The sequence below is a fragment of the Elephas maximus genome, chromosome 1 (genome assembly GCF_024166365.1).
Source record: "Elephas maximus indicus isolate mEleMax1 chromosome 1, mEleMax1 primary haplotype, whole genome shotgun sequence".
Taxonomy (NCBI): Eukaryota; Metazoa; Chordata; class Mammalia; order Proboscidea; family Elephantidae; genus Elephas; species Elephas maximus.
In genome coordinates, this window is record NC_064819.1 from 132,836,458 (window position 1) to 132,862,583 (window position 26,126).

General features: G+C 37.1%; 1 protein-coding gene across 1 annotated transcript in view; it reads right to left on the reverse strand.

Moving 5' to 3' along the window:
• The window catches only part of LMBRD1 (LMBR1 domain containing 1), a 184,860-nt gene that overhangs the window by 28,610 nt on the left and 130,124 nt on the right, over positions 1-26,126 (reverse strand). Inside the window, exons 10-14 of the mRNA XM_049895099.1 lie at positions 5,443-5,507; positions 5,002-5,104; positions 4,336-4,440; positions 2,068-2,217; positions 222-300 (exon numbers count right to left, since the gene is read on the reverse strand). Coding sequence (XP_049751056.1) covers positions 222-300; positions 2,068-2,217; positions 4,336-4,440; positions 5,002-5,104; positions 5,443-5,507 — 502 coding nt within the window. The remainder of the gene's footprint in view (positions 1-221; positions 301-2,067; positions 2,218-4,335; positions 4,441-5,001; positions 5,105-5,442; positions 5,508-26,126) is intronic.

Here is a 26,126-nt window from a genome sequence, read left to right on the forward strand (position 1 = left end):
TTCCTAAGTAACTAATTTGTAATGGTCCTTTCTCTAATGGAAACAATTTCATCACGAAGATATTCTATTGAAGAGACTTACCAATTTCTACGTATTAAATATTAGTTCCATTCTTACCATATATTAAAACAAACGTATCAAGTGGCTAACACAACAAATGCCAGACAATTCTTTCCTTAAAGAGTTATGCATTCTGTGACAGCTGACAAGAGCTGCTTTACCTTCAGGAGCATCAGCATCACATCTCTTTGGCACAGAAATGGTTGAATTGCCTTTAGGGTCACTGTAAGTAGTATTGCTCTGGAAGATGACAATATAGTTAAAATGTAAATAGTATTCTAACATATTTTGATAAAAAAGTAATCAATATATTTTGATAAAAATTACTCACATTATGAACTTTATACCCTCCACTTATCTTAAACTGGAGTCCCTTGGTGGTGCAAACAGTTAACGTTTTAACACGCTCAGCTGCTAAAATGAAAGGTTGGAGGTTCAAGTCCTTTCAGAGGTACCTCAGAAGACAGCCCTAGTGATCTATTTCTGAGAAATCAGCCACTGAACACCATATGGAGCACAGTTCTACTCTGACACACATGGAATAGTCATGAATCAGAATCAACTTGACAACACTGGTGGTATTAAACTACATTTATCTAATATTTCAAAAGGTAAATTTATTGTAAAATTTGAATTAGAAGAAAAAGAATTATGGTAAATTTTAACATCTAGGGCTATTTGCAACAATTATTTAGGTCCTGTGAGGAACAATAGAGCTTATTCTCAGAACAAACAAATTCTAGTCCAAAGATGGCATCCAAAAAGATACAGACTACTTATTTTTCCAGCGTTCAGCAGGAAAAGAGTATCTTTTGTCCATGCAAAAACATGACTTTCTCTCATTCATCCACAGAGGAGTGAATGTTTAATAGCGAACAGGCACGATGGATGACATGGGAAGGGAGGAAAAAAATATTTAAGAAATAAGATTCAGGTTATCTTCTAATAGTGTTTCTTAAGCCTCCATCATGATTTGTGCCATATCTTTGTTCCACCTACATTATTCCTTACTTAACTATTTTTAAAAAATTTTCCCCATTTAGCAGTATCATGATGGTACTGATTGTGGATTTGGTGTGCCTGTTGGAGGAAGTACAGGATCAAGAAGTAACACAAAAAGGAGTGATCTGGGCAGTCTATATTAATAATGCAAGACTTAAACTAGGCCCTGAAACATGGATATAGTTTGAATTGTCAGAAAGTAGGGCAAGAAGTATTTTAGGAAAAAGAAACTACAGAAAGGTTGAATCAGAAATGGTCGAAATATTTTAAATTGTCAGATAATCAAAACTAGTTGTTCAGTTACAACTAGAAACCTACAGGTGGCTTTTGAGATCAAAGTATAGTATAAAGAAATCAGTGGAACAGATGTGGAGACATTCAACATGTTAAAGAAATCCCAGTTACCACAAATGTAATTATAAAGCCTCTCCTGTGGGATTCACAGTACCAATGAGCAGATATAGTGTGCGTATTTTTCCTTAAAGCATTGTTTTAGAGGAAGCAGTATGAGTTTTAATAAAGTGCTGAGATAAAGCTCAGTACCTTAGCAAATGGGGCCTATTTAAGGAACTATGATAATGAAATTCAGTATATTATTTTAAAAAGAACTTAACCAGTTCCTATTGAGTCAACTCTGACCCATGGGGACCCCACGTGTGTCCGAGTAGAACTATGTATGCTCCATAGGGTTTTCAGTAGCTGCTATTCAGAGATAGATTCCCGGGCCTTTCTTCCAAGGTGCTTCTGGGTAGACTCGAACCTTCAGCCTTTTGGTTAGCAGCCAAGTGTGTTAAGCATTTGCACTATCCAGGGACTCCAAAAAGAACTTGGTATGAAACAAATATGAAGATGCTCAAAAATTGGAATGAAAACTGAATTTAAGTATTATTAAGTTTAATCTGATGAGCTAATATTCTTATGCCATTCCTCTCAAAATACAATTTTGTCTTAAATATCACTATCTTTAAGACATCAAAATAACCATATTTTAAATTTTGTACCTACCTCCAATAAGTAATTTTGGCTTCCATACATAACATACTGGGGAGCAAGACTATATATCATGTAGCTAGTGTGAAGGACAATAAGCAGAAGTATCATGCAGAGAAATAAGAGTGCTTGGGGCCTGGTTCTACCTCTTCTGATTTTATACAACTGAAAAGAAAAAAACACAGTGACAACCTATCAGCATTATGCTTTATTTGTAAGACATTAAGTTCCACCCTTATGTTAGGGGTAAGGTTTACAAACTTCAATCATTTTTTTTCCCCAAAATAAATACTAAAAGTTCTTAATCATTCCAAATAATTATAAGGATGATTAAAACCATAATTCTTTCCCTGTGAAGCATTTAGGCTTAGTTCTAAGTTTTTTTTAAAAAATCATGGCAAAACATCTACAGCCAAAGGATCCTATAAGTGACCCAATAAAAACTGAAAACCTAGAGACTATATTATTAATCACATGGTCTGTTTCCAGACAAATCTTCTAAACTTATTGTGAAATAGCATATATTAGAAGTTCATTAATCTAAGAAGAATTGTGAACCACCTCTGGTTTTATCTGAAGATTAGAAGAACGAGTTTACACGATAAACATTAGTAATACATTTACAGCTATATATATATTAACTGTGTAAGAACAGATAATGTTACATATTTGTAAGTATTCTTTTCTATGAAATACCCATTATTTCCTCATAATCTGTTATAAAACTATTTTATGATAATTTTGATACCTTGACTATAGACATTTTCACAATATATAAGGAATCCAGGTGACTTTCTTCATTTCAATGGCAAAACACATTTTAGTAACTATGACATTACCTCTTTGTTTTACTACTAGTTTGTAATATAGTATAGTGTAACAGAACTCCAACTATGGATAGGATGTTAAAATGCTCACCTAAAATCTATACTTCCCAGCTTTCCTCACAGCTAGTAATGGCCATGTGATAAAACATTAAACACCAAGAGGAGAGGAGAAGTATTCTGGGTATTTCTGGGAAAATCTTGCTTTATTGATATAGGTATTACGCCTCCCTCCTATTCACCTTTTTCCCTGACTAGAAAATGGACAGGATAAATGGATGTGTAACAGCCATTTTGCAATCATGAGGGGGAGGCCAAGAGAATTACAGAGACATTGGACCTGACATTTTTGAGCTACTGAAGGAATGCTAGATTTTTTTCCCCCATTAGCTCAAGCCACTATTTAATTGGATTTTCTTTTGTTCACAGCTGAAAGTAGTCTCTACCTCATAGCTTCATTTCAAAATTCTTAATTTATCTCAACACAGGTATAAAGAAGAAAATACCCCTTTCTCAAATCATATAGTGCTCTGTCTTAGTTATCTAATGCTGCTAAAACAGAAATACTGCAAGCGGATCGCTTCAACAAACAGAAATTTATTTTCTCAGTTTAGCAGGCTAAAAGTCTGAATTCAGAGCACCAACTCTACAGGAAGGTTTTCTTTCTCTGTCAGCTGTGGAGGAAGATCCTTGTCACTTTAGCTTCTGCTTCCTGGTTCCTTGGAGAGCTCCATGTGTCTTGGCATCTGTCTTACCCCACCTCTCCTCTGCTTGCTTGTTTAATCTTTTTTATATCTCTGAAGAGAATGACTCAAAATATACCCTACATTAATCCTGCCTCATTAGCATAACAAAGGCAACATATTCCCAGATGGGATTATAACCACAGACATTTTTATAGAGGTTAGGATTACAACGTATATTTTGGGGGGAGGGGGTAAGGAGGGGCATAATTCAGCCCATAAAATACTCCTTAATTCCTAGTAGGGAAGGCCATCTTTTGAGCTTTAGTGTATCTATCTGTGTTTCAATGTTGTCTCCATATAGTCACACTAAGGAAAATAATTACTCTAACTTCTATACCACCATTTCTTGACCTCTGCACTACTGACATTTTGGGCCAGATAAGTCTTTGTTGTGGGTGGCTGCCTTGGGCACTACAGGGTGTTTGGCAGTATCCTTGGTCTCCACTCACTAGATGCCACTAGCACCCCTCAGTTGTACCAACTTCTTATGTCTCCAGACACTGTCAAATATTCCCTGCAGGGCAGTCTCCCCTGGTTAAGAACCACTGCTCTCTACAAAAAGTACTTTTATGTTTTAACATGAAGTGAAAAAGCTAATAATTCTACCACTTTTGGTATCTAGATACAACTTCTGTATTATAAATTTAAGATAATTTGTAATGATGGACAGTATACAAAAAATGAGAAAAAAAGTTATATTGTAATATACTCACTCTAATCCAAAAGAACCATATGCCAATATTTCGAATTCCCGCCATTGATGTAAAAATAAAGTACATAATAATAATTGTTATAAGAATATAATCAAGAGGAAAAACCTGAAAAAAACATAAAAGTTAAATTTAATACACCCACTGTAAGGGCTCTAAAATCATATAAAGTTAACTGAAAATTTCATTATTGATACCTGGCAAATGTTTAAAATATTGAACCTGATTTATATTAGGCTAGTGTGATAATATGATAATGCCCCACCCCACCCCCAAAAAAGGCTCAAAAAGAAACAAAAAACTATTAAACTATTTATAAAATTATTTAGTACCATTTTCTTCAGAAATCTTACAACAAATTAAAGTTTAAATTACATTTATATATAGGATAAAGGCTTCGTTAAAAATGAAAAACAAAGATAGTTTAGAAAAGTCCACCTAAAGTTTTATGATTCCCAAATCAAACCGTGTGTAAGAGTTCTGCAATATGTCAATATAATCTTTAAATCAACCTATCAATGTGAAAATTATACACAAGTAAAAAGTCAAATCAAGAAAGAGCAAAAGCATATTCTCCAAAGTATTAATTGGTTTGTCAGCAAAATGATCTTATGTGGAATAGATGTCAGAGTATTTGCTATTGTACGAAATGACTGACTTTTTACTTACTGTTTGCAGTACAGGTAAAAGCATATTCAATGGATTACTCAGGTTAGTTCCAAAAATTATGAAACCAGAATCTATCCCAGCTGAATGAAGAGCTTTATCCAAACTAAAATTAAAAATATATAAAGAGTAAATTTATATATGTAACGCTAGCACATTTTCACTTAAATTAGAAAGAATACCATCATAACTTGATGCAAATTCATCTGAGTCAAACTAAAACCATGAATAATAAAAGTTAAACCTCACTTAAGTAACTTGCAGATGCTGTTCAACTGATATAGAATACTGAACCTATACAGTCATTTTTTTTAAGTTACCACTGAGAACACTTCAAGTAAAATAGCTACTTAAGATGAATAGGCTATACTAATGGCATTACACTGGGAATGTGTATCTCAGGATTTGTATAAATGCTTTAGAAAATGTGTCTACTATACTTACTTTGACAAGAAGAGAGAAATGACAAACAGCAATGCAACTAAGATGAAAAATATTCCCCAAATGATCTAAAAGCAAAAAAGGTATTCATTAAAAGAAAGCTCTAGAGCTGGTATTAAAAAGCACAAAACCATTATACTTAATATGAGTTGCTAGCATAGGACAATGATTACCTAAAATGATGCAAGATACATTTTAATTTAGATACAATCCCAGGCGTTTGTCACTTCAATTTTCATTATAAGACTATTTGATTGGGAACATGTACACAAAAGAGACAATGCATTTGAAATGCCTTCATTAGTAAGTAAACAAATGAGTTTCTTTGCTAGGCCAAATAAGGTTTATAGTCACTTACACTCAACTATAAATTTACAAAGCTATTTGAAAAGTATAATAAGACTAACACACAAAAAAAACACAACCAAGAAACTAATCAGGTTATATTATCCTGTTAAGTAAACATAGGGAACACGGAACATTTCACATAACAGTCCAGAAAAGTCCATATAATTGATAATATTCCTGAAATACAGTATTAACAGAATTGAAGACACTAGCATGCAAAACAATGTTTCCGTGGAAATATGTGTTAAGCATTGTAATTGGTGGATCGTATTTCCTTCTACTGTATTGCTTTTATATTAGGGATGGTAGAAAGAAGAGAAAAAAAAATTATTGAAACTGGATCTCTAAGGAATAAAGTTCAAGAATAAAAAAGGAGTGAAATCTCTGTTAGCAATAAACCAGGCTTTTTTTTCCCTGACATCTTCTTCCCCAAGTTCAATGGGCAACTGGGCTGGAGAGTCTGCAAGGTAAGGGCAAAAAAGGAGAACCCCACTAAGTACCATTAAATATTTTTGGCTTCTTTGATTAGAAATATTACGACATTCCCAGGTAACAAAATATCAGAGAATTTGTTGCAAACAAACCTGTACTACAAGAAATACTGAGTCCTTCAGAATGAAAGGACACTGGTCAGTGACTGAAATCCACATGAAGAAATAAAGAGCACTGGTAAAGATAAATACATAGGTAAAAGAAAGTATACATGAGTTTTGTTTTTAACTTTTTTCTCCTACATGATTTAAATGATAACTGCATACAGAACTAATTATCAATCTGTGTTGATGGGCACACAATGAAAAAGATGTAATCTGTATGACAAGAACATCACAAAGGAAGGAAGGATGAGGAAACAGCTATTTAGGAGCAAAGTTTTTGTATACTATTGAACTTATACTATTGAACTAGATAGTCTAAGTTAAAATGTTACTTGTAGTCCACAGGGTAGCTACTAAGAAAGTAACTAAAAAACATATAGTAAAAGAAATGATAAAGGAGTTAAAATTGCATACTAGGAAGTATCTATTTAATACAAAAAGCTAGTAGTAGAGGAATACAAGAACAAAAGATGTAAAACACAGAAAAACGGCAGATGTAAATCCTATCGTCTCGGTAATTACAGTAAATATAAATGGATTAAACACTCTAATTAAAAGGCAGAAACTGGAAAAATGGACTAAAAAACACACACACACAATCCAGCTATATGTTGTCTATAAGAAACACGTGTTAGATTCAAAGAAATAATCTGACAATAAAAAAGAAAGATATACCATGCAAACAGTAACCAAAAGAGAAAGTTGGAATGGCTGTATTAATATCAGACAAAGCAGACTTTAAGACAAAAATTATTACTAAAGACAAAGGAGAACATTTTATAAATATAGAAGGGTGGATCCATCAAGAAATAACCATTATAACTACGTTTACAACTAACAAGAAAAAAAGAGAGCCCCCAAATTCATGAAGCAAGAACTGACAGAACTGAAGGGAGAAATGGATGGTTCAACTGTAATAGTTGGAGACATCAATATCCCACTTTCGGTAACAGACAGAACAACTAGACAGAAGATCATCAAGGAAATAGAAGACAACACTATAAATCAACTAGTCCTAACAGACATCTTTAGAACACTCTATCCAATAACAGCACAATACATATTCTTTCCAAGGGTATAAAAAGCATTCCCTTATACCATAGCTCAGGCCATAAAACAAGTCTCAAATTCTGAAGGATTAAAATCATGCAAAGTATATTCTCTGACCACAATGAAATGAAATTAGAAATCAATAGCAGAAGTAAATTTGGGAAATTAAAAAACATAAGGAATTTGAACATTACACTCCTAAATAATCAATAGGTCAAAGAATAAATCAAAAGAGAAATTAGAAAATACTTTAAAATGAATAAAAATGAAAAACAACATGCCAAAAGTTATGGAATGTAACGGAAGCAGTCCTTAGAGGAAAACTTATGCCTGTAAACACCCTATATTAAAGAAAGAAAAAAAGTTGCCATTGAATTGATTCCGACACATGGTGACCTTATTATGTCAGAATAGAAGAACCGTGTTCTATATGGTTTTCAATGGCTGCTTTTTCAGAAGTAGATCAACAGGCCTTTCTTCCAAGATGCCTCCGGGTGGACTTGAAGAAGCTCTGACCTTTTGATTAGCACCCAAAGAAATATCTCAAATCAATAACCTAATCTTCAAACTTAAGGAACGAGAAAAATACAGCAAGTAAAAACCAAAGCAACCAAAAGGTAGGAAATAATAAAGATTAGAATGGAAATATAAAGAAAATCAACAAACCTAAAATTTGGCTCTCTGAGAAGATCAACAAAACTGACAAACTTTTAGGCAGAATGATCAAGAAAAAAGAGAGAGGACTAAAATTATTAAAATCTGAAATGAAAAGGGGATTTTATTATCAATCTTAGAGAAATAAAAAAGGATTATAAGAGAATATTAAGAACGAGAACGATTGTACAACATGTATGAACCATTAAAACATTATGTTAAGTAAGCCAGACACAAAAGGCCACACACTGAATGATTCCAACTATATGCACAATATTGTAAGTATATTAAAAAAAAAAAGAATCATATACTTGGAAAGGGTAACTTTTACGGTATGTGAATTTTATCTCAATGAAAACAAGAAAAGGTGTATAGGGTCCACAAACACTTTTTGATATATGAAACATCCTAGAAATCAAACTTTCCCCCATTTGTTAATAAAAGCTCACTTAAACTAATATGGAATTTATTAATAGTCTTTATTTAACCCACTTCACATTCACTGAAGAACTGTTAATGTGCTAAGGGATGTTGCTCTGGACCCTTTAGAGGGTGTTATTTAACTTCACATTCACTGAAGAACTGTTAATGTGCTAAGGGATGTTGCTCTGGACCCTTTAGAGGGTGTTATTTAATACACAATGTATAACATACATATAGACTAATAAGGCTAGCTTGAATATAACAAAGTGGATGCAAGGGCAACAGGAAATGTGAGAAGTTGGGACACGGCCCTTAAAACAGGAAAAGGCTGAAGACTAGTAGCAGGCAAGATAAAGAAAGGCACACTTAAAAAAAAAAAAAAAACTAGCATTTAAAATTAAAAACAAAATACGACTAAAATTAATAATATAAAGAATAAGTCTTCCTTCTAACCCTCCAATCTCCAGTTCCACTCTTCAGTGGCAACTACCATTAGTAGTTCATTAAGAATCCTTCCAGAAATACTGCATGTGTATGCGTGTGTGCATATCCAAGACATTAATTAAAACAATAACTACACACACAGTATTTGCAACCTGAACATCAGTTTCAATTAAAATAAAGTATATCTTGGACATTTTAAATACGTGTTTAAGATATATTTCTTCTTATATAAGTACAGAGAATTTTGATTTGTTTGAATGGCTAAATAGCACAATTCTTTCTTGTATGGATGTAACAAGTCATTAAGTCAGTCTCCTACTGATGAACACTGGTGATTTTCATAATTTGGTTACTATGAACAAGGCTGCAACAAATGAAAAAGATTCTTTTAAATGAGACTATTTTTTAAAAGTTTTAGGTTTACAGAAAAACTGAGCTGGCAGTACAGAAGTTCTCATATACCTTTTTTTCCCTGTAGTTTCCCCCATTATGAACAGCTTGCATCATTATGGTGCATTTGCTACAATTAATGAATGAATATTGATACATTATTAACTAAAATCCACAGTTTACATTAAGGTTCTCCTTTTTTTTTGTACAATTCTGTGGGTTTTGACAAATGCATAACGGCATATATGTACCATCACAGTACCATGCAGTATAGTTTCACTGGCCTAAAGATTTCTATGAACCCCCCTACCATATTTTTAGGCAAATAATGCATACCTACTATATTTTGTTTGCCAACTGCACCCTCCCCTCAAGAGATATTTTAGTAAAAGTAAGCTATGCTAATTTTTTTTTTTTTTTTTTTACAGCAACATGTAAAAAAAACTGGCATAGCAGCGCTTAGGAAAATACCTTGCTTTGTAAGAAACTGCCAAACTGTGTTCCAATGTGGCTGTACCATTTTGCATTCCCACTAACATATAAATGAGAGTCCCTGTTGCGCTGTATCTTTGTCAGCCTTTGGTATTGTCAGTGTTTTGGACTTGAGCCATTCAAACAGGTGATGTATAGTGATATCTCATTTTTGTTTTAATCTGCAACTCCCTATTGACATGTGTTGCTTCCACGGTCATTGATGGTTGATCCAAATAAAATGAAATCATTGACAACTTCAATTTCTTCTCCATTTGTCATGATGTTGTTTATTTGTGAGGATTTTTGTTTTCTTCACCTTCGGGTGTAAGCCATGCTAAAGGCTATATTCTTTGCCCTTCATCAGTGTCATGGATTGAATTATGTCCCCCCAAAATGTGTGTATCAATTGGGCTGGGCCCTGATTCCTGGTACTGTGTGATTTTCCTATATGTTGTAAATTCTGCCTCTACGATGTTAATGAGGGAGGATGGGCGGCAGTTGTGTTACTGAGGCAGGACTCAACCTATAGGATTGGATTGTGTCTTGAGGCAATCTCTTGAGATATAAAAGGCAGAAGCATGCAGAGAGACAGGGGGACCTCATACCACCAAGAAAGCAGCGGCGGAAGCAAAGCACATCCTTTGGACCTGAGGTGCCTGCACTGAGATGCTCTCAGACCAAGGGAAGACGGATGACAAGGACTTTAATTCAGAGCCCATAGAGAGAGAAAGTCTTCCTTTGGAGTTGACGCCCTGGATTTGGGCTTTAGCCTACTTCACTGTGAGAAAATAAACTTCTCTTTGTTAAAGCCATCCACTTGTGGCATTTCTGTTATAGCGGCACTAGATAACTAAGACAGAATTTGATACCGAGAGAGTGGGGTGCTGCTCTAACAGATACCTAAAACGCGGAAGTGGTTTTGAAACTGTGAATGGATAGAGTTGCAACAGTGGCGATGGACCAGTGCAGCAGAGAACCTGCAGTGGCAGAGAAGCGGCAATAGCAGAGAACCTGCAGCAGAAGAACCAGGAGACCAGCGCCAGACAGTGCTGGATCCGACCTCTGGTGCGAGAGAGCTGAATGCCTGTGTGCGGGTGGCTTCCTGGTGGAGTGGGATGCCTTCAGGCACTTACTGGTGGAGCTACACAGCTTTGGAACACTTGCCCCAGCAGGGCAGATGAGGCCCTGAGGAGCCGAGAGGCCAAGACACCAGGAAGCAGAAGCTGAAGAGACAACACAAGAAGCCAAGCTGCCTCAGTCTCAAAAGGTATGGCCATGACCACAGGGGTTTCAAATGGTAGAGCCATGGCGTCTGGTGTTTCTAAGGGTGGAGCTGCCACTCAGATGGACTAGGGGAATGGTGCCCCTAAAGCCAAGGGAGCAGAGTTGCTGTCCCAGCGGGCTGGAAGGCAGAAGTAAAGCCCAGGGCTGAGGGGCCTCCACTCAATCTGGAGAGCATGGCCAATGCCTAGAGTCTGGAGAGCAGGGCCATTGCGTAAATTGTCTTAGAGAACAGAGAATTATTTTTAAAGATATGAGGGCTAATGTAATATGTTCTGCTGACTTGTTTGGTGCCTGTTATCTCTTCTTTCCCTCCAGTTTCTCCCATTTGTAATGGAAATGTCTAGCTTATGCCTGTTCCGCCATTGTACCTTTGGAAGCAGGTAACTTGTGTTCTGGATTTTACAGATGAACAGGAATTTTTGGATTTTGGTCTTGTAGTTAAGACTTTTGCTATGATATGATGAAGTGAATATGTTTTGCATCTTACAGGGATATGATTTTGGGGAGGCCCAAGGGTGGAATGTCATGGATTGAATTATGTCCCCCAAAAATGTGTGTATCAATTGGGCTGGGCCCTGATTCCTGGTATTGTGTGAATTTCCTATGTTGTAAATCCTGCCTCCATGATGTTAATGAGGGTGGATGGGAGGCAGCTGTGTTACTGAGGCAGGACTCAACCTACAGGATTGGATTGTGTCTTGAGGCAATCTCTTTGAGATATAAAAGGCAGAAGCAGAGAGACAGGAGGACCGTATACCACCAAGAAAGCAGCGCCGGAAGCAGAGCTCGTCCTTTGGACCTGGGGTTCTTGCACTGAGATGCTCCCAGACTAAGGGAAGATAGATGTCAAGGACCTTCCCCCAGAGCCCACAGAGAGAGAAAGCCTTCCTCTGGAGTTCACGCCCTGAATTTGGACCTTTACCCCACTTTACTGTGAGAAAATAAATTTCTCTTTGTTAAAGCCATCCACTTGTGGTATTTCTGTTATAGCAGCACTAGATGACAAAGACAACCAGTAAGTGCTTCAAGTCACTTCATTTTCAACAAGCAAGTTTGATGGAACATTCTTCTTCACACAGTCCAGCTTCTTGGATTATTTTGTTCAGCATACACGCTAAGCAAGTAAGCTGAAAGTATACAATCCTGCTGCATGCCTTGTCCAATTTTGAACTCCTTGTTCTGTTCGAAGAACTGCCTCTTGATCCATGTATCGCTTCTGCGTGAGCACAATTAAGTGTTCTTCCCAAATTCGCCCTCTAATCTTCAACTGCATCCTTTCTATTTCTGGTATCAGTTTAATTACATTGCCTTTGTAAGCCAGTTGATCTTTTTACTTGGAAGTTTTGAGGATTTTTCTTTCAAACCTAAATGTTTTACTAGGAAATTGTACATCGGTATTCCCAGGTACCAAGCGGCGATTTCAATATGTAGACTCATGTTCTTTTATTTCCGCAACGTTTCCTTGGATTATGGTTTTAAATTTTGTGTTACACTGTTTTGTTTTGCTTCTTCAAGGATACCAATTATACATGTAATTTCCCTTTTCTCTTCCTTTCTGTATCCTGTATCCCTTTTTGTGTTCTCTTTCTGACCCTTTTTAACTTCACCTTGTTTTCTTTCTCTTGGTTGTTTTCTGCCTTTCTTTAATGCTCTTATTAAATTTTGATTTGTGTCTGTTCCCCTTTGAGTACCTTGTAATTTTGTCTACATTTCTGAAATTAACTGTTTTCTCCCATTTTTTCCCCTTCTGAGTTCAATTCTCTTCATCTCTTCCATTTTTTTGGCCATTGCTGTTTTTAATTTTTTTTTTTAATACCTTTTATTAAGCTTCAAGTAAACGTTTACAAATGCAATCAGTCTGTCACACATAAGTTTACATACATCTCACTCCCTACTCCCACTTGCTCTCCCCCTCTTGAGTCAGCCCTTTCAGTCTCTCCTTTCTTGACAATTTTGCCGGCTTCCCTCTCTCTCTATCCTCCCATCCCCCCTCCAGACAAGAGTTGCCAACACAATCTCGAGTGTCCACCTGGTATCATTAGCTCACTCTTCATCAGCATCTCTCTCCCACCCGCTGACCAGTCCCTTTCATTTCTGATGAGTTGTCTTCGGGGATGGTTCCTGTCCTGTGTCAACTGAAGGTCTGGGGAGCATGGCCGCCGGGATTCCTCCAGTCTCAGTCAGACCATTAAGTTTGGTCTTTTTATGAGAATTTGGGGTCTGTATCCCACTGATCTCCTGCTCCCTCAGGGGTCCTCTGCTGTGCTCCCTGTCAGGGCAGTCATCGATTGTGGCCGGGCACCAACTAGTTCTTCTGGTCTCAGGATGATGTAGGTCTCTGGTTCATGTGGCCCTTTCTGTCTCTTGTGCTCTTAGTTGTCGTGTGGCCTTGGTGTTCTTCATTTTCCTTTGCTCCAGGTGGGTTGACACCAATTGCTGCATCTTAGATGGCCGCTTGTTAGCATTTAAGACCCCAGACGCCACATTTCAAAGTGGGATGCAGAATGATTTCATAATAGAATTATTTTGCCAATTGACTTAGAAGTCCCCTCAAACCATGTTCCCCAGACCCCCGCACTTGCTCCGCTGACCTTTGAAGTATTCAGTTTATCCTGGAAACTTCTTTGCTTTTGGTCCAGTCCAATTGAGCTGACCTTCCATGTATTGAGTGTTGTCTTTCCCTTCACCTAAAGCAGTTCTTATCTACTGATTAATCAATAAAAAACCCTCTCCCACCCTCCCTCCCTCCCCCCCTCGTAACCACAAAAGTATGTGTTCTTCTCAGGTTTACTATTTCTCAAGATCTTATAATAGTGGTCTTACACAATATTTGTCCTCTTGCCTCTGACTCATTTCGCTCAGCATAATGCCTTCCAGGTTCCTCCATGTTATGAAATGTTTCAGAGATTCGTCACTGTTCTTTATCGATGCGTAGTATTCCATTGTGTGAATATACCACAATTTATTTACCCATTCATCCGTTGATGGACACCTTGGTTGCTTCCAACTTTTTGCTACTGTAAACAGAGCTGCAATAAACATGGGTATGCATGTATCTGTTTGTATGAAGGCTCTTGTATCTCTAGGGTATATTCCCAGGAGTGGAATTTCTGGGTTGTATGGTAGTTCTATTTCTAACTGTTTAAGATAACGCCAGATAGATTTCCAAAGTGGTTGTACCGTTTTACATTCCCACCAGCAGTGTATGAGAGTTCCAATCTCTCCGCAGCCTCTCCAACATTTATTATTTTGTGTTTTTTGGATTAATGCCAGCCTTGCTGGTGTGAGATGGAATCTCATCGTAGTTTTAATTTGCATTTCTCTAATGGCTAATGATCGAGAGCATTTTCTCATGTATCTGTTGGCTGCCTGAATATCTTCTTTAGTGAAATGTGTGTTCATATCCTTTGCCCACTTCTTGATTGAGTTGTTTGTCTTTTTGTGGTTGAGTTTTGACAGAATCATGTAGATTTTAGAGATCAGGCGCTGGTCGGAGATGTCATAGCTGAAAATTCTTTCCCAATCTGTAGGTGGTCTTTTTACTCTTTTGGAGAAGTCTTTAGATGAGCATAGGTGTTTGATTTTTAGGAGCTCCCAGTTATCGGGTTTCTCTTCATCATTTTTGGTAATGTTTTGTATTCTGTTTATACCTTGTATTAGGGCTCCTAGGGTTGTCCCAATTTTTTCTTCCATGATCTTTATCGTTTTAGTCTTTATGCTTAGGTCTTTAATCCACTTGGAGTTAGTTTTTGTGCATGGTGTGAGGTATGGGTCCTGTTTCATTTTTTTGCAAAGGGATATCCAGTTATGCCAGCACCATTTGTTAAAAAGGCTATCTTTTCCCCAGTTAATTGACACTGGTCCTTTGTCAAATATCAGCTGCTCATACGTGGATGGATCTATGTCTGGGTTCTCAATTCTGTTCCATCGGTCTATGTGTCTGTTGTACCAATACCAGGCTGTTTTGACTACTGTGGCTGTATAATAGGTTCTGAAGTCAGGTAAGGTGAGGCCTCCCACTTTCTTCTTCTTTTTCAGTAGTGCTTTGCTTATCCGGGGCTTCTTTCCCTTCCATATGAAATTGGTGATTTGTTTCTCTATCCCCTTAAAATATGACATTGGAATTTGGATCGGAAGTGCGTTAAATGTATAGATGGCTTTTGGTAGAATAGACATTTTTACTATGTTAAGTCTTCCTATCCACGAGCAGGGTATGTTTTTCCACTTAAGTATGTCCTTTTGAATTTCTTGTAGTAGAGCTTTGTAGTTTTCTTTGTATAGGTCTTTTACATCCTTGGTAAGATTTATTCCTAAGTATCTTATCTTCTTGGGGGCTACTGTGAATGGTATTGATTTGGTTATTTCCTCTTCGGTGTTCCTTTTGTTGATGTAGAGGAATCCAAGTGATTTTTGTATGTTTATTTTATAACCTGAGACTCTGCCAAACTCTTCTATTAGTTTCAGTAGTTTTCTGGAGGATTCCTTAGGGTTTTCTGTGTATATAATCATGTCATCTGCAAATAGTGATAACTTTACTTCTTCCTTGCCAATCCGGATACCTTTTATTTCTTTGTCTAGCCTAATTGCCCTGGCTAAGACTTCCAACACGATGTTGAATAAGAGCAGTGATAAAGGGCATCCTTGTCTGGTTCCCGTTCTCAAGGGAAATGTTTTCAGGTTCTCTCCATTTAGAGTGATATTGGCTGTTGGCTTTGCATAGATGCCCTTTATTATGTTGAGGAATTTTCCTTCAATTCCTATTTTGGTAAGAGTTTTTATCATAAATGGGTGTTGGACTTTGTCAAATGCCTTTTCTGCATCAATTGATAAGATCATGTGGTTTTTGTCTTTTGTTTTATTTATGTGATGGATTACATTAATGGTTTTTCTGATATTAAACCAGCCTTGCATACCTGGTATAAATCCCACTTGATCAGGGTGAATTATTTTTTTGATGTGTTGTTGGATTCTATTGGCTAGAATTTTGTTGAGGATTTTTGCATCAATGTTCAAGAGGGATATAGGTCTATAATTTTCTTTTTTTGTAATGTCTTTACCTGGTTTTGGTATCAGGGAGATGGTGGCTTCATAGAATGAGGTGGGTAGTATTCCGTCATTTTCTATGCTTTGGAATACCTTTAGTAGTAGTGGTGTTAACTCTTCTCTGAAAGTTTGGTAGAACTCTGCAGTGAAGCCGTCCAGGCCAGGGCTTTTTTTTTTGGGAGTTTTTTGATTACCGTTTCAATCTCTTTTTTTGTTATGGGTCTATTTAGTTGTTCTACTTCTGAATGTGTTAGTTTAGGTAGGTAGTGTTTTTCCAGGAATTCATCCATTTCTTCTAGGTTTTCAAATTTGTTAGAGTACAATTTTTCATAATAATCTGAAATGATTCTTTTAATTTCATTTGGTTCTGTTGTGATGTGGTCCTTCTCGTTTCTTCTTCGGGTTATTTGTTTCCTTTCCTGTATTTCTTTAGTCAGTCTAGCCAATGGTTTATCAATTTTGTTAATTTTTTCAAAGAACCAGCTTTTGGCTTTGTTAATTCTTTCAATTGTTTTTCTGTTCTCTAATTCATTTAGGTCAGCTCTAATTTTTATTATTTGTTTTCTTCTGGTGCCTGATGGATTCTTTTGTTGCTCAGTTTCTATTTGTTCAAGTTGTAGGGACAGTTCTCTGCTTTTGGCTCTTTCTTCTTTTTGTATGTGTGCATTTCTTGATATAAATTGGCCTCTGAGCACTGCTTTTGCTGTGTCCCAGAGGTTTTGACAGGAAGTATTTTCATTCTCGTTGCTTTCTATGAATTTCCTTATTCCGTCCTTAATGTCTTCTATAACCCAGTCTTTTTTCAGAAGGGTGTTGTTCATTTTCCAAGTATTTGATTTCTTTTCCCTAGTTTTTCTGTTATTGATCTCTAGTTTTATTGCCTTGTGGTCTGAGAAGATGCTTTGTAATATTTCGATGTTTTGGACTCTGCAAAGGTTTGTTTTATGACCTAATATGTGGTCTATTCTAGAGAATGTTCCATGTGCGCTAGAAAAAAAAGTATATTTTGCAGCAGTTGGGTGGAGAGTTCTGTATAAGTCAATGAGGTCAAGTTGGTTGATTGTTGTAATTAGATCTTCCGTGTCTCTGTTGAGCTTCTTACTGGATGTCCTGTCCTTCTCCGAAAGTGGTGTGTTGAAGTCTCCTACTATAATTGTGGACGTATCTATCTCGCTTTTCAATTCTGTTAAAATTTGATTTATGTATCTTGCAGCCCTGTCATTGGGTGCATAAATATTTAATATGGTTATGTCTTCCTGATCAATTGTCCCTTTTATCATTATATAGTGTCCTTCTTTATCCTTTGTGGTGGATTTAAGTCTAAAGTCTATTTTGTCAGAAATTAATATTGCTACTCCTCTTCTTTTTTGCTTATTGTTTGCTTGATATACTTTTTTCCATCCTTTGAGTTTTAGTTTGTTTGTGTCTCTAAGTCTAAGGTGTGTCTCTTATAGGCAGCATATAGATGGATCGTGTTTCTTTATCCAGTCTGTGACTCTCTGTCTCTTTATTGGTGCACTTAGTCCATTTACATTCAGGGTAATTATAGATAAATAAGTTTTTAGTGCTGTCATTTTGATGCCTTTTTATGTGTGTTGTTGACAATTTCATTTTTCCACATACTTTTTTGTGCTGAGGCGTTTTTCTTAGTAAATTGTGAGATCCTCATTTTCATAGTGCTTGACTTTGTTAGTTGAGTCGTTACGTTTTTCTTGGTTTTTATCTTGAGTTATAGAGTTGTTATACCTTTTTGTGGTTACCTTATTATTTACCCCTATTTTTCTAAGTAAAAACCTAACTTGTATTGTTCTATATCGCCTTGTATCACTCTCCATATGGCAGTTCAATGCCTCCTGTATTTAGTCCCTCTTTTTGATTATTGTGATCTTTTACCTATTGCCTTCCATGATTCCCTGCTATGTGTATTTTTTTTTTTAATTAATCTTAATTTGTTTGTTTTTGTGATTTCCCTATTTGAGTTGATATCAGGACGTTCTGTTTTGTGACCTTGTGTTGTGCTGATATCTGATATTATTGGTTCTCTGACCAAACAATATCCTTTAGTATTTCTTGTAGCTTTGGTTTGGTTTTTGCAAATTCTCTAAACTTGTGTTTGTCTGTAAATATCTTAATTTCGCCTTCATATTTCAGAGAGAGTTTTGCTGGATATATGATCCTTGGCTGGCAGTTTTTCTCCTTCAGTGTTCTGTATATGTCGTCCCATTCCCTTCTTGCCTGCATGGTTTCTGCTGAGTAGTCAGAACATATTCTTACTGATTCTCCCTTGAAGGAAACCTTTCTTTTCTCCCTGGCTGCTTTTAAAACTTTCTGTTTATCTTTGGTTTTGGTGAGTTTGATGATAATATGTCTTGGTGTTTTTCTTTTTGGATCAATCTTAAATGGGGTTCGATGAGCATCTTGGATAGATATCCTTTCGTCTTTCATGATGTCAGGGAAGTTTTCTCTCAGGAGTTCTTCAACTATTTTCTCTGTGTTTTCTGTCCCCCCTCCCTGTTCTGGGACTCCAATCACCCGCAGGTTATCCTTCTTTATAGAGTCCCACATAATTCTTAGGGTTTCTTCATTTTTTTTAATTATTTTATCTGATTTTTTTTCAGCTATGTTGGTGTCGATTCCCTGGTCCTCCAGATGTCCCAGTCTGCATTCTAATTGCTCGAGTCTGCTCCTCTGACTTCCTAGTGCGTTGTCTAATTCTGTTATTTTATTGTTAATCTTTTGGATTTCTACATGTTGTCTCTCTATGGATTCTTGCAACTTATTAATTTTTCCAGTATGTTCTTAAATAATCTTTTTGAGATCTTCAACAGTTTTATCAGTGTGTTCCTTGGCTTTTTCTGCAGTTATCCTAATTTCATTTGTGATATCATTAAGCATTCTGTAAATTAGTTTTTTATATTCTGTATCTGATAATTCCAAGATTGTATCTTCATTTGGGAAAGATTTTGATTCTTTTGTTTGGGGGGTTGGAGAAGCTCTCATGGTCTGCTTCTTTAAGTGGTTTGATATGGATTGTTGTCTCTGAGCCATCACTGGGAAACTAGTTTTTCCAGAAAATCCGCTAAAAAAAAAATGCAGTCAGATCCCTATCAGAGTTCTCCCTCTGGCTCAGGCTATTCAGATGTTAATGAAGCCGCCTGCGTCCAGTCCAAATCCCTGCGGGACGGTTCCCCGGCTCGGACGCTGCTTTTTCTGCTCCAAGACCAGTCACTGCCTCCCAGGGACTTCTCCCACCGGCTGCGTCCCACGCCGCCTGTGGAACCGGCTGGTCCCCCTCCCGGGGTTAGTTCAGGGGGGTGGAGCCGCTCTCTGTGCTTGTGCCGTACCTGACTGGTACGCTGGCTCCAGGCTCTGGAAACAATCGCTGCTTCCCCGTATTAGTTCGTTCTCCGTCTCTAAATCTGTGTTTGTTGTTCAGGGTTCGTAGATTGTTACGTATGTGATCGATTCACTTGTTTTTCCGTGTCTTTGTTGTAAGAGGGATCAGAGGTAGCGTCTGCCTAGTCCGCCATCTTGGCTCCGCCCCCCCTGCTGTTTTTAATTTTTGAATTTCTGACTGAAATGCATCTTCCTTTCTCTAAAAGCTGACTTGAAGATATTTACTGCAGTCTCCAGTGTTTTATTACAATGTTCTCTCTGCCTCATAATTTTTGGAGGGTGGGGTGGAGTTTTCATCAGCCAAAGTGTTTTGATTCTTGTTTTCTGTTACAGTAGCTTTATGTAAATTTTCTGTTTTCTTCTGTTCATTTTATGGATTTGGGGTAGTTTTAAGGCACCTTTGGTCAGAATAGCAAAACACAGATTTTTACTTTTGTTCGTGGAAAGAGGGGTTATATTTTCTCTAAATTTTTGGTTCTCTTTTATCTTGTAGGATTGTACTTTTTTTTTTACTTTTTGCTTCTTTTCTTTACTATCCAATTTCCAAATGGCTCCTCTCTCTTTTTTATCTTGTAGGTGATGCCTTTAGAGGAATGTTACCTCAGATGGCAAGAGTTTTAAAACTCCTCCCTTATCCTCAGTGCAGTGCTCTACCAGGACACATTTTTGAATACTTCTCCCCTTACTAGGGAGTTTGTGGGGGCTTCAGATTAATCTTATGTCCACCCCTAGATCTCGTTTTCTCTTTCTTATGAAATTTTCCCTTGGTTGTCTTTGTTTAACACAAAGAGTTAAACAGTAAGAGAAAGGAGAGAGAGGCTACTGGATTTTGGTAGTCTTTTTTTATTTATAAATAATTTAAAGTTTGGGAATTCTTAATTCTGCTTATTTGAAGATGTGGTTTCTAAGTGGTGTAGTCTGACTTTCTGTTCTTGTTATTCTACTTTTTTGAAGGACAGGTGAGGAGCCTTGGAATTAAGTAGCTATCATTACCTTCAGCTGCTGAAGTTCCTTAGATCTAATTTTTTTTAATAGATGGAAATTTTATACATAAAGCTTTGATATGGGCTAATATAATTAGACAGTTAAAATATTTGCGAGGCCATGAACTTTGAATTTTGATTATAATAAATATTAAAAGAAATTATGGTTTGTTGAGATTATGGTTTATCAGAAGTAGCCTGGGCCAAGTGAATAAATTTTTTTTTGTAAAATTAAAATTTACTATCAGCTAAGTCCTGGTGGTGCCGTGGTTAAGAGTTTGACTGCTAACCAAATGGTCAGCAGTTCAAATCCACCAGCTGCTCTCGGAAACCTTATAGGGCAGTTCTACTCTGTCCTGTAGGGTTGCTATGAGTCAGAATGGACTTGACAGCAGTGAGTTTTATTTTTTTGGTTTTATCAGCTAACATATAAAAACCAAAAACCAAACCCATTGCTTCTGAGTCAGTTCTAACGGAGTAGACCTGCCCCATAGGGTTTCCAAGGAGCAGCTGCTAGATTCAAACTGCTAACCTTTTGGTTAGCACCCAAGCTGTTAACCACTGTGCCACTAGGGCTAACATATGAACAGATTATATTGTTAAAATCTATTCTGAGCCACAAAACAATGATCATTTGACGTTCTTAAGCTAGAAAAGAATCCACACCTGATCCAAAGAAGCACCTATTGGCTAAGTCAGTAACCAATAAAATGGTCTGGAGAGGATGCTCAGTGGGGGAACTCTATGTTAAGCTGTTTTTATATTCTTCTTTATTAATTACATATTAAGCTGTCATATACTTTCAGAGAGCCTAAATAAAGAACAAAAGATGTAGATGAATCTTATACCTAGATAGCCCAGTATAATGATAATGTTAAGTCCACAAGCCTCTTTAAATTAAATTGCCATAAAGAAGGTGAGGAATGGCGTATTAAGACCTAAGCAGGTATGAGACATAAGTCCATAACATCTAATTAGTGCTATACAGAATACGAAGTATAGTTCAATTAAAAGCTGTATATTTCAGGTTAAAAACTTGATGATGTTAAACAGTTACCTAATTATTCTGATATGTCCGAATGATTAGAAAACTAACATACAATATAAATTTGGAAAATTTTAACTTTTAAAAAAAAATAATGTAAGTATAGATATGTGACACCTGTGTGTTTATCAGTTTGTCGTACTGCAGGGGCTTGTATGTTGCTGTAATGTTAGAAGCTATGCCACTGGTGTACAAATACCAGCAGGGTCACCCATGGTGGACAGGTTTTAGCTGAGCTTTCAGACTAAGATATACTAGGAAGAAGGACCCGGCAGACTACTCCTGAAAAGATTTGGCCAGTGAAAACCTTATGAATAGCAGCAGACCACTGTTTGATATAGTGCTGGAAGATGACCCCTCAGATTGGAAGACACTCAAAAGACAACAGGAGAAGAGCTGCCTCCTCAAAGTAGAGATGAACTTAATGATGTGGATGGAGTCAAGCTTTTGGGATGCCTTTGCTGATGTGGCATGACTCAATGAGAAGAAATATCCATTAATAATCGGAATATGAAATGTAAGGAGTATGAATCTAGGAAAACTGGAAGTCGTCAAAAATGAATTGGAACGCATACACATTGACATCCTAGGCAATGCTGAGCTGAAATGGACTGATATTGGCCATTTTGAATTAGACAATCATATGGTCTGCAATGCCGGGAATGACACCTTGAAGAGGAACAGCATTGCATTCATCGTCAAAAGAACATTTCAAGATCTATCCTGAAGTACAAAGCTGTCAGTGACAGGATAATACCTACAAGGAAGACCATTCAAGATCCATCCTGAAGTACAAAGCTGTCAGTGACAGGATAATACCTACAAGGAAGACCAGTTAATACAACTATTATTCAAATGTACACACCAACCACTAAAGCCAAAGATGCAGAAATTGAAGATTTTTACCAACTTCTGCAGTCTGAAATTGAACATGCAATCAGGATGCATTGATAATTACTTGAGGTCGGAAACAAAGAAGAAGGACTGAAAGTTGGAAAATACAGCCTTCGTAACAGAAATGATGCCAATGACTTCTTCATTGCAAATACCTTTTCTTCACCAACATGAATGGTGACTATAAACATGGACCTCACCAGACAGAATACACAAGAATCAAACTTGCTACATCTGTGGGAAGAGACAATGGAAAAGCTCTGTCATCAGTCAGAACAAAGCCAGGGGTGACAGTGGAGCAGATCATCAATTGCTCATATGCAAGTTCAAGCTGAAACTGAAGAAAATTAGAAAAAGTCCACAAGAGCCAAAGTACGACCTTGAGGATATCCCAACTGAATTTAGAGACCATTTCAAGAATACAGATTTGACCTTGATCAACCCCTGCCGCTTCCTAACTGGCTGTGGTCACACCGCCGGCCGAGAGCTGTGGGCTCCATGCCACCACTTAGATTCACCCTGCCCACATGGAAGAGTAGCTGACAGGGAGTATAGGAAAGCAGCTTCATGGAGCCCTCAACAGGAGATAGAGCACCCAGTAACCAGCAATATACGCTTTCCCACTCCCTACCCTTCTTCCTCCCCACTCAGCCGCCACTTCCCACTGGCCACAGTCTCTTGGCCAGGAGGCACCACCTCTGAATCTGTGCTGCTTGTATTTGCCCCGCCCACATGGGCGGGCTCTTTCAGTGCCATTTCTTTGCTTCTAGTATGGCTTTATTCCACTTCTTTTGGTTTCTCCCCTGCCTCTCACCTCCTCCCCCTCATTTCTCTCAAACACCTGGCTCTGTGTGACATCATTGCTTCTTCTTGAAAGGCTGTGAAGCACCTCTTGGCTGGGGAACTGCTTACCCAGTCCGCGCTGCCATGCTGGTGGGATTCCCGGGGTCCTTTGTTTCTTTGTTTTAGATTTGTTTTGTTTTGTTCTGTTCTGGTTTGTTTTCTTTTTCTTTTCGCAGCTTGGAAGCCCATCTAGCTGAGTTGTACCACACAACTTGGGAGCCACTTCCCTGGTCTGCATAGCTGCGCCAGTCAGATCCCCGGGAGCACTTCTTCCTCTTTTTTTCCCCTGTTCTTCATTTCTCAGTTTCTTGTCTCTCTATACTTATCTTATTTTCCTGTCTCCTCAATACCTGGTGCTATGTGACATCTCTGCCCCTTCTAGCCTAGGAAATATCAGAAAAAAGAATGAAGAAAAATAAAGAAACTCTGAGAATGATGTTGGATACAACCAAAGACAAAAATTTGCAAGTGATTAGAGTTCCACAACAGGGGGAGAAAACAGAAAACACAGAGAGGACCATTGAAAAATTGCTAATAGAAAGCTTCCCTTATATTATGAATGATGAAAAGCTGACCATCCAAAAAGCTTAATGAAGCCCATATAGGATAGATCCCAAAAGAAAATCACCGAGAAATATCATAATCACACTCAGTAAAACCAAAGACAAAGAAAGAATCCTGAGAGCAACTTGAGAAAACTCACACACAGAGGGGAAACAATAAGACTAAGCTCTGATTATTCATCAGAAACCATGCAGGCAAGAAGGCAATTGGATGACATATACAAAAGCTTGAAAGAAAAAAACTGTCAACCAAAATAATATTCTCTGCAAAACTCTCTTTCACATATGATACTGAAATTAGGACATTTCCAGATAAACAGAAATTAAGGAAATATGTAAAATCTAAACCAACCATACAAGAATTACTGAAGGGAGACCACAGGTTTTAGAGCAAACAACAGGACACAGCCTGAATCTAGGACATAACATTGTTCCAGGCAGATACCAATCTAGGAAATAAACCCTCAAGGACTATTCAAAATCAAAAGAATTACAGCAGGGAACCAGAGAGGTTAATCTGTAAATGACAACAACCTCAGAACAATAAAAGCAGGAATAAATGGTGTAGGTATAGAACTTTCTAATGGAGAGCAAGACAAGAGTAAATTTCAAGGTAACCACAAAGAAAGTTAACAAACCTACTAATTGAAAGAAAAACATAAAGTCTCAGTAAAAACAAAATCTACAAACATCAGCACCACTTAAAAAGTACTACAAAATGTTAGCAATAAACTCACATGTATCAATAATTACACTGAATGTAAATGGCCTAAATGTACCCATAAAGAGACAGAGAGTGGCAGAATGGATGAAAAAACAGGATCCATCAATACACTGCCTACAAGAGACACACCTTAGAAACAAAGATATAAATTTATTAAAAATCAAAGGATGGAAGAAAATATATCAAACCAACAGCTACCAAAAAGAGGAGTGGCAATACTAACCTCAGATAAAATAGACTTTAAAACAAAATCCACCATAAAAGAGGAAGAAGGGATTAATGATTAAAGGGGCTATCCATTATTAAGATATAACCATAATATCTACACACCCAATGACAGGGCTCCAAAATACACAAAACAAACTCTAACAGCACTGAAAAGAGAAACTGACAATTCCACAATATTAGTAGAAGACTTCAACACACCGCTTTCAGTAAAGGACAGGACATCTAGAAAGAAACTCAACAAAGATGCACAAGAGTTAAAAGACACAATCAGCCAATTTGACCTCATAGGCATATATAGAACACTCTACCCAACAGCTGCAAAGTACACATTCTTTTCCAATGTACATGGAACGTTCTCCAGAAGAGACCACATTTTAGGCCCCAGAGCAACCCTCAACAAAATCCAAAACACTGAAATAACACAAAGTATCTTCTCTGACCATAATGCCATCAGGTAGAAATCAACAACAGGAAGAACATGGAAAAAAATCAATTACATGGAAACTGAATAACACCCTGCTCAAAGACTGGGTAATAGAAGAAATCAGAGACGGAATCAAGAAATTCTAAGAATCAAACAAGAATGAAAACACATCATACCAAAACCCTTGGGACACAGCAAACGCAGTTTTCAGAGGTCAATTTATAGCAATAGATGCACACATCAAAAAAGGGATAAAGCCAAAATATTAGCTACATGATTTGAACAATTAGAAAGAGAAGAGCAAAAGAAGCCCAAAGCCACCAGAAGAAAGGAAATAATAAAGATCAGAGCAGAAATAAATGAAATAGAGAACAGAAAAATAGAAAGTATCAACAAAACCAAAAGTTGGCTCTTTGAAAGGATCAACAAAATCAAAAAACTATTGGCCAAGCTGACAAAAGAAAAACAGGAGAAGACACAAATAACCCAAATAAGAAATAAAATGGGAGACATTATGACAGACCCAACTGAAATAAAAAGGATCATATCAGAGTACTATGAAAAACCATATTACAACAAATTTGAAAACCTAGAGGAAATGGATAAATTTCTAGAAACACTACCTACCAAACTAACACCAAATGATGTTGAAAATCTGAACAGACCCATAACAAGACAAGAAATGGAAAAGGTAATAAAAAATCTCCCAACAAAAAAAGCCCTGGCCCAGATGGCTTTACTGGAGAATTGTACCAAACATTCAGAGAAGACCTTACACCAGTACTACTCAAACTATTTGAAAACATAGGAAAGGAAGGGATATTTCTGAATTCATTCTATGAAGTCAGCATAACCCTGATACCAAAATCAGGCAAAAAAAA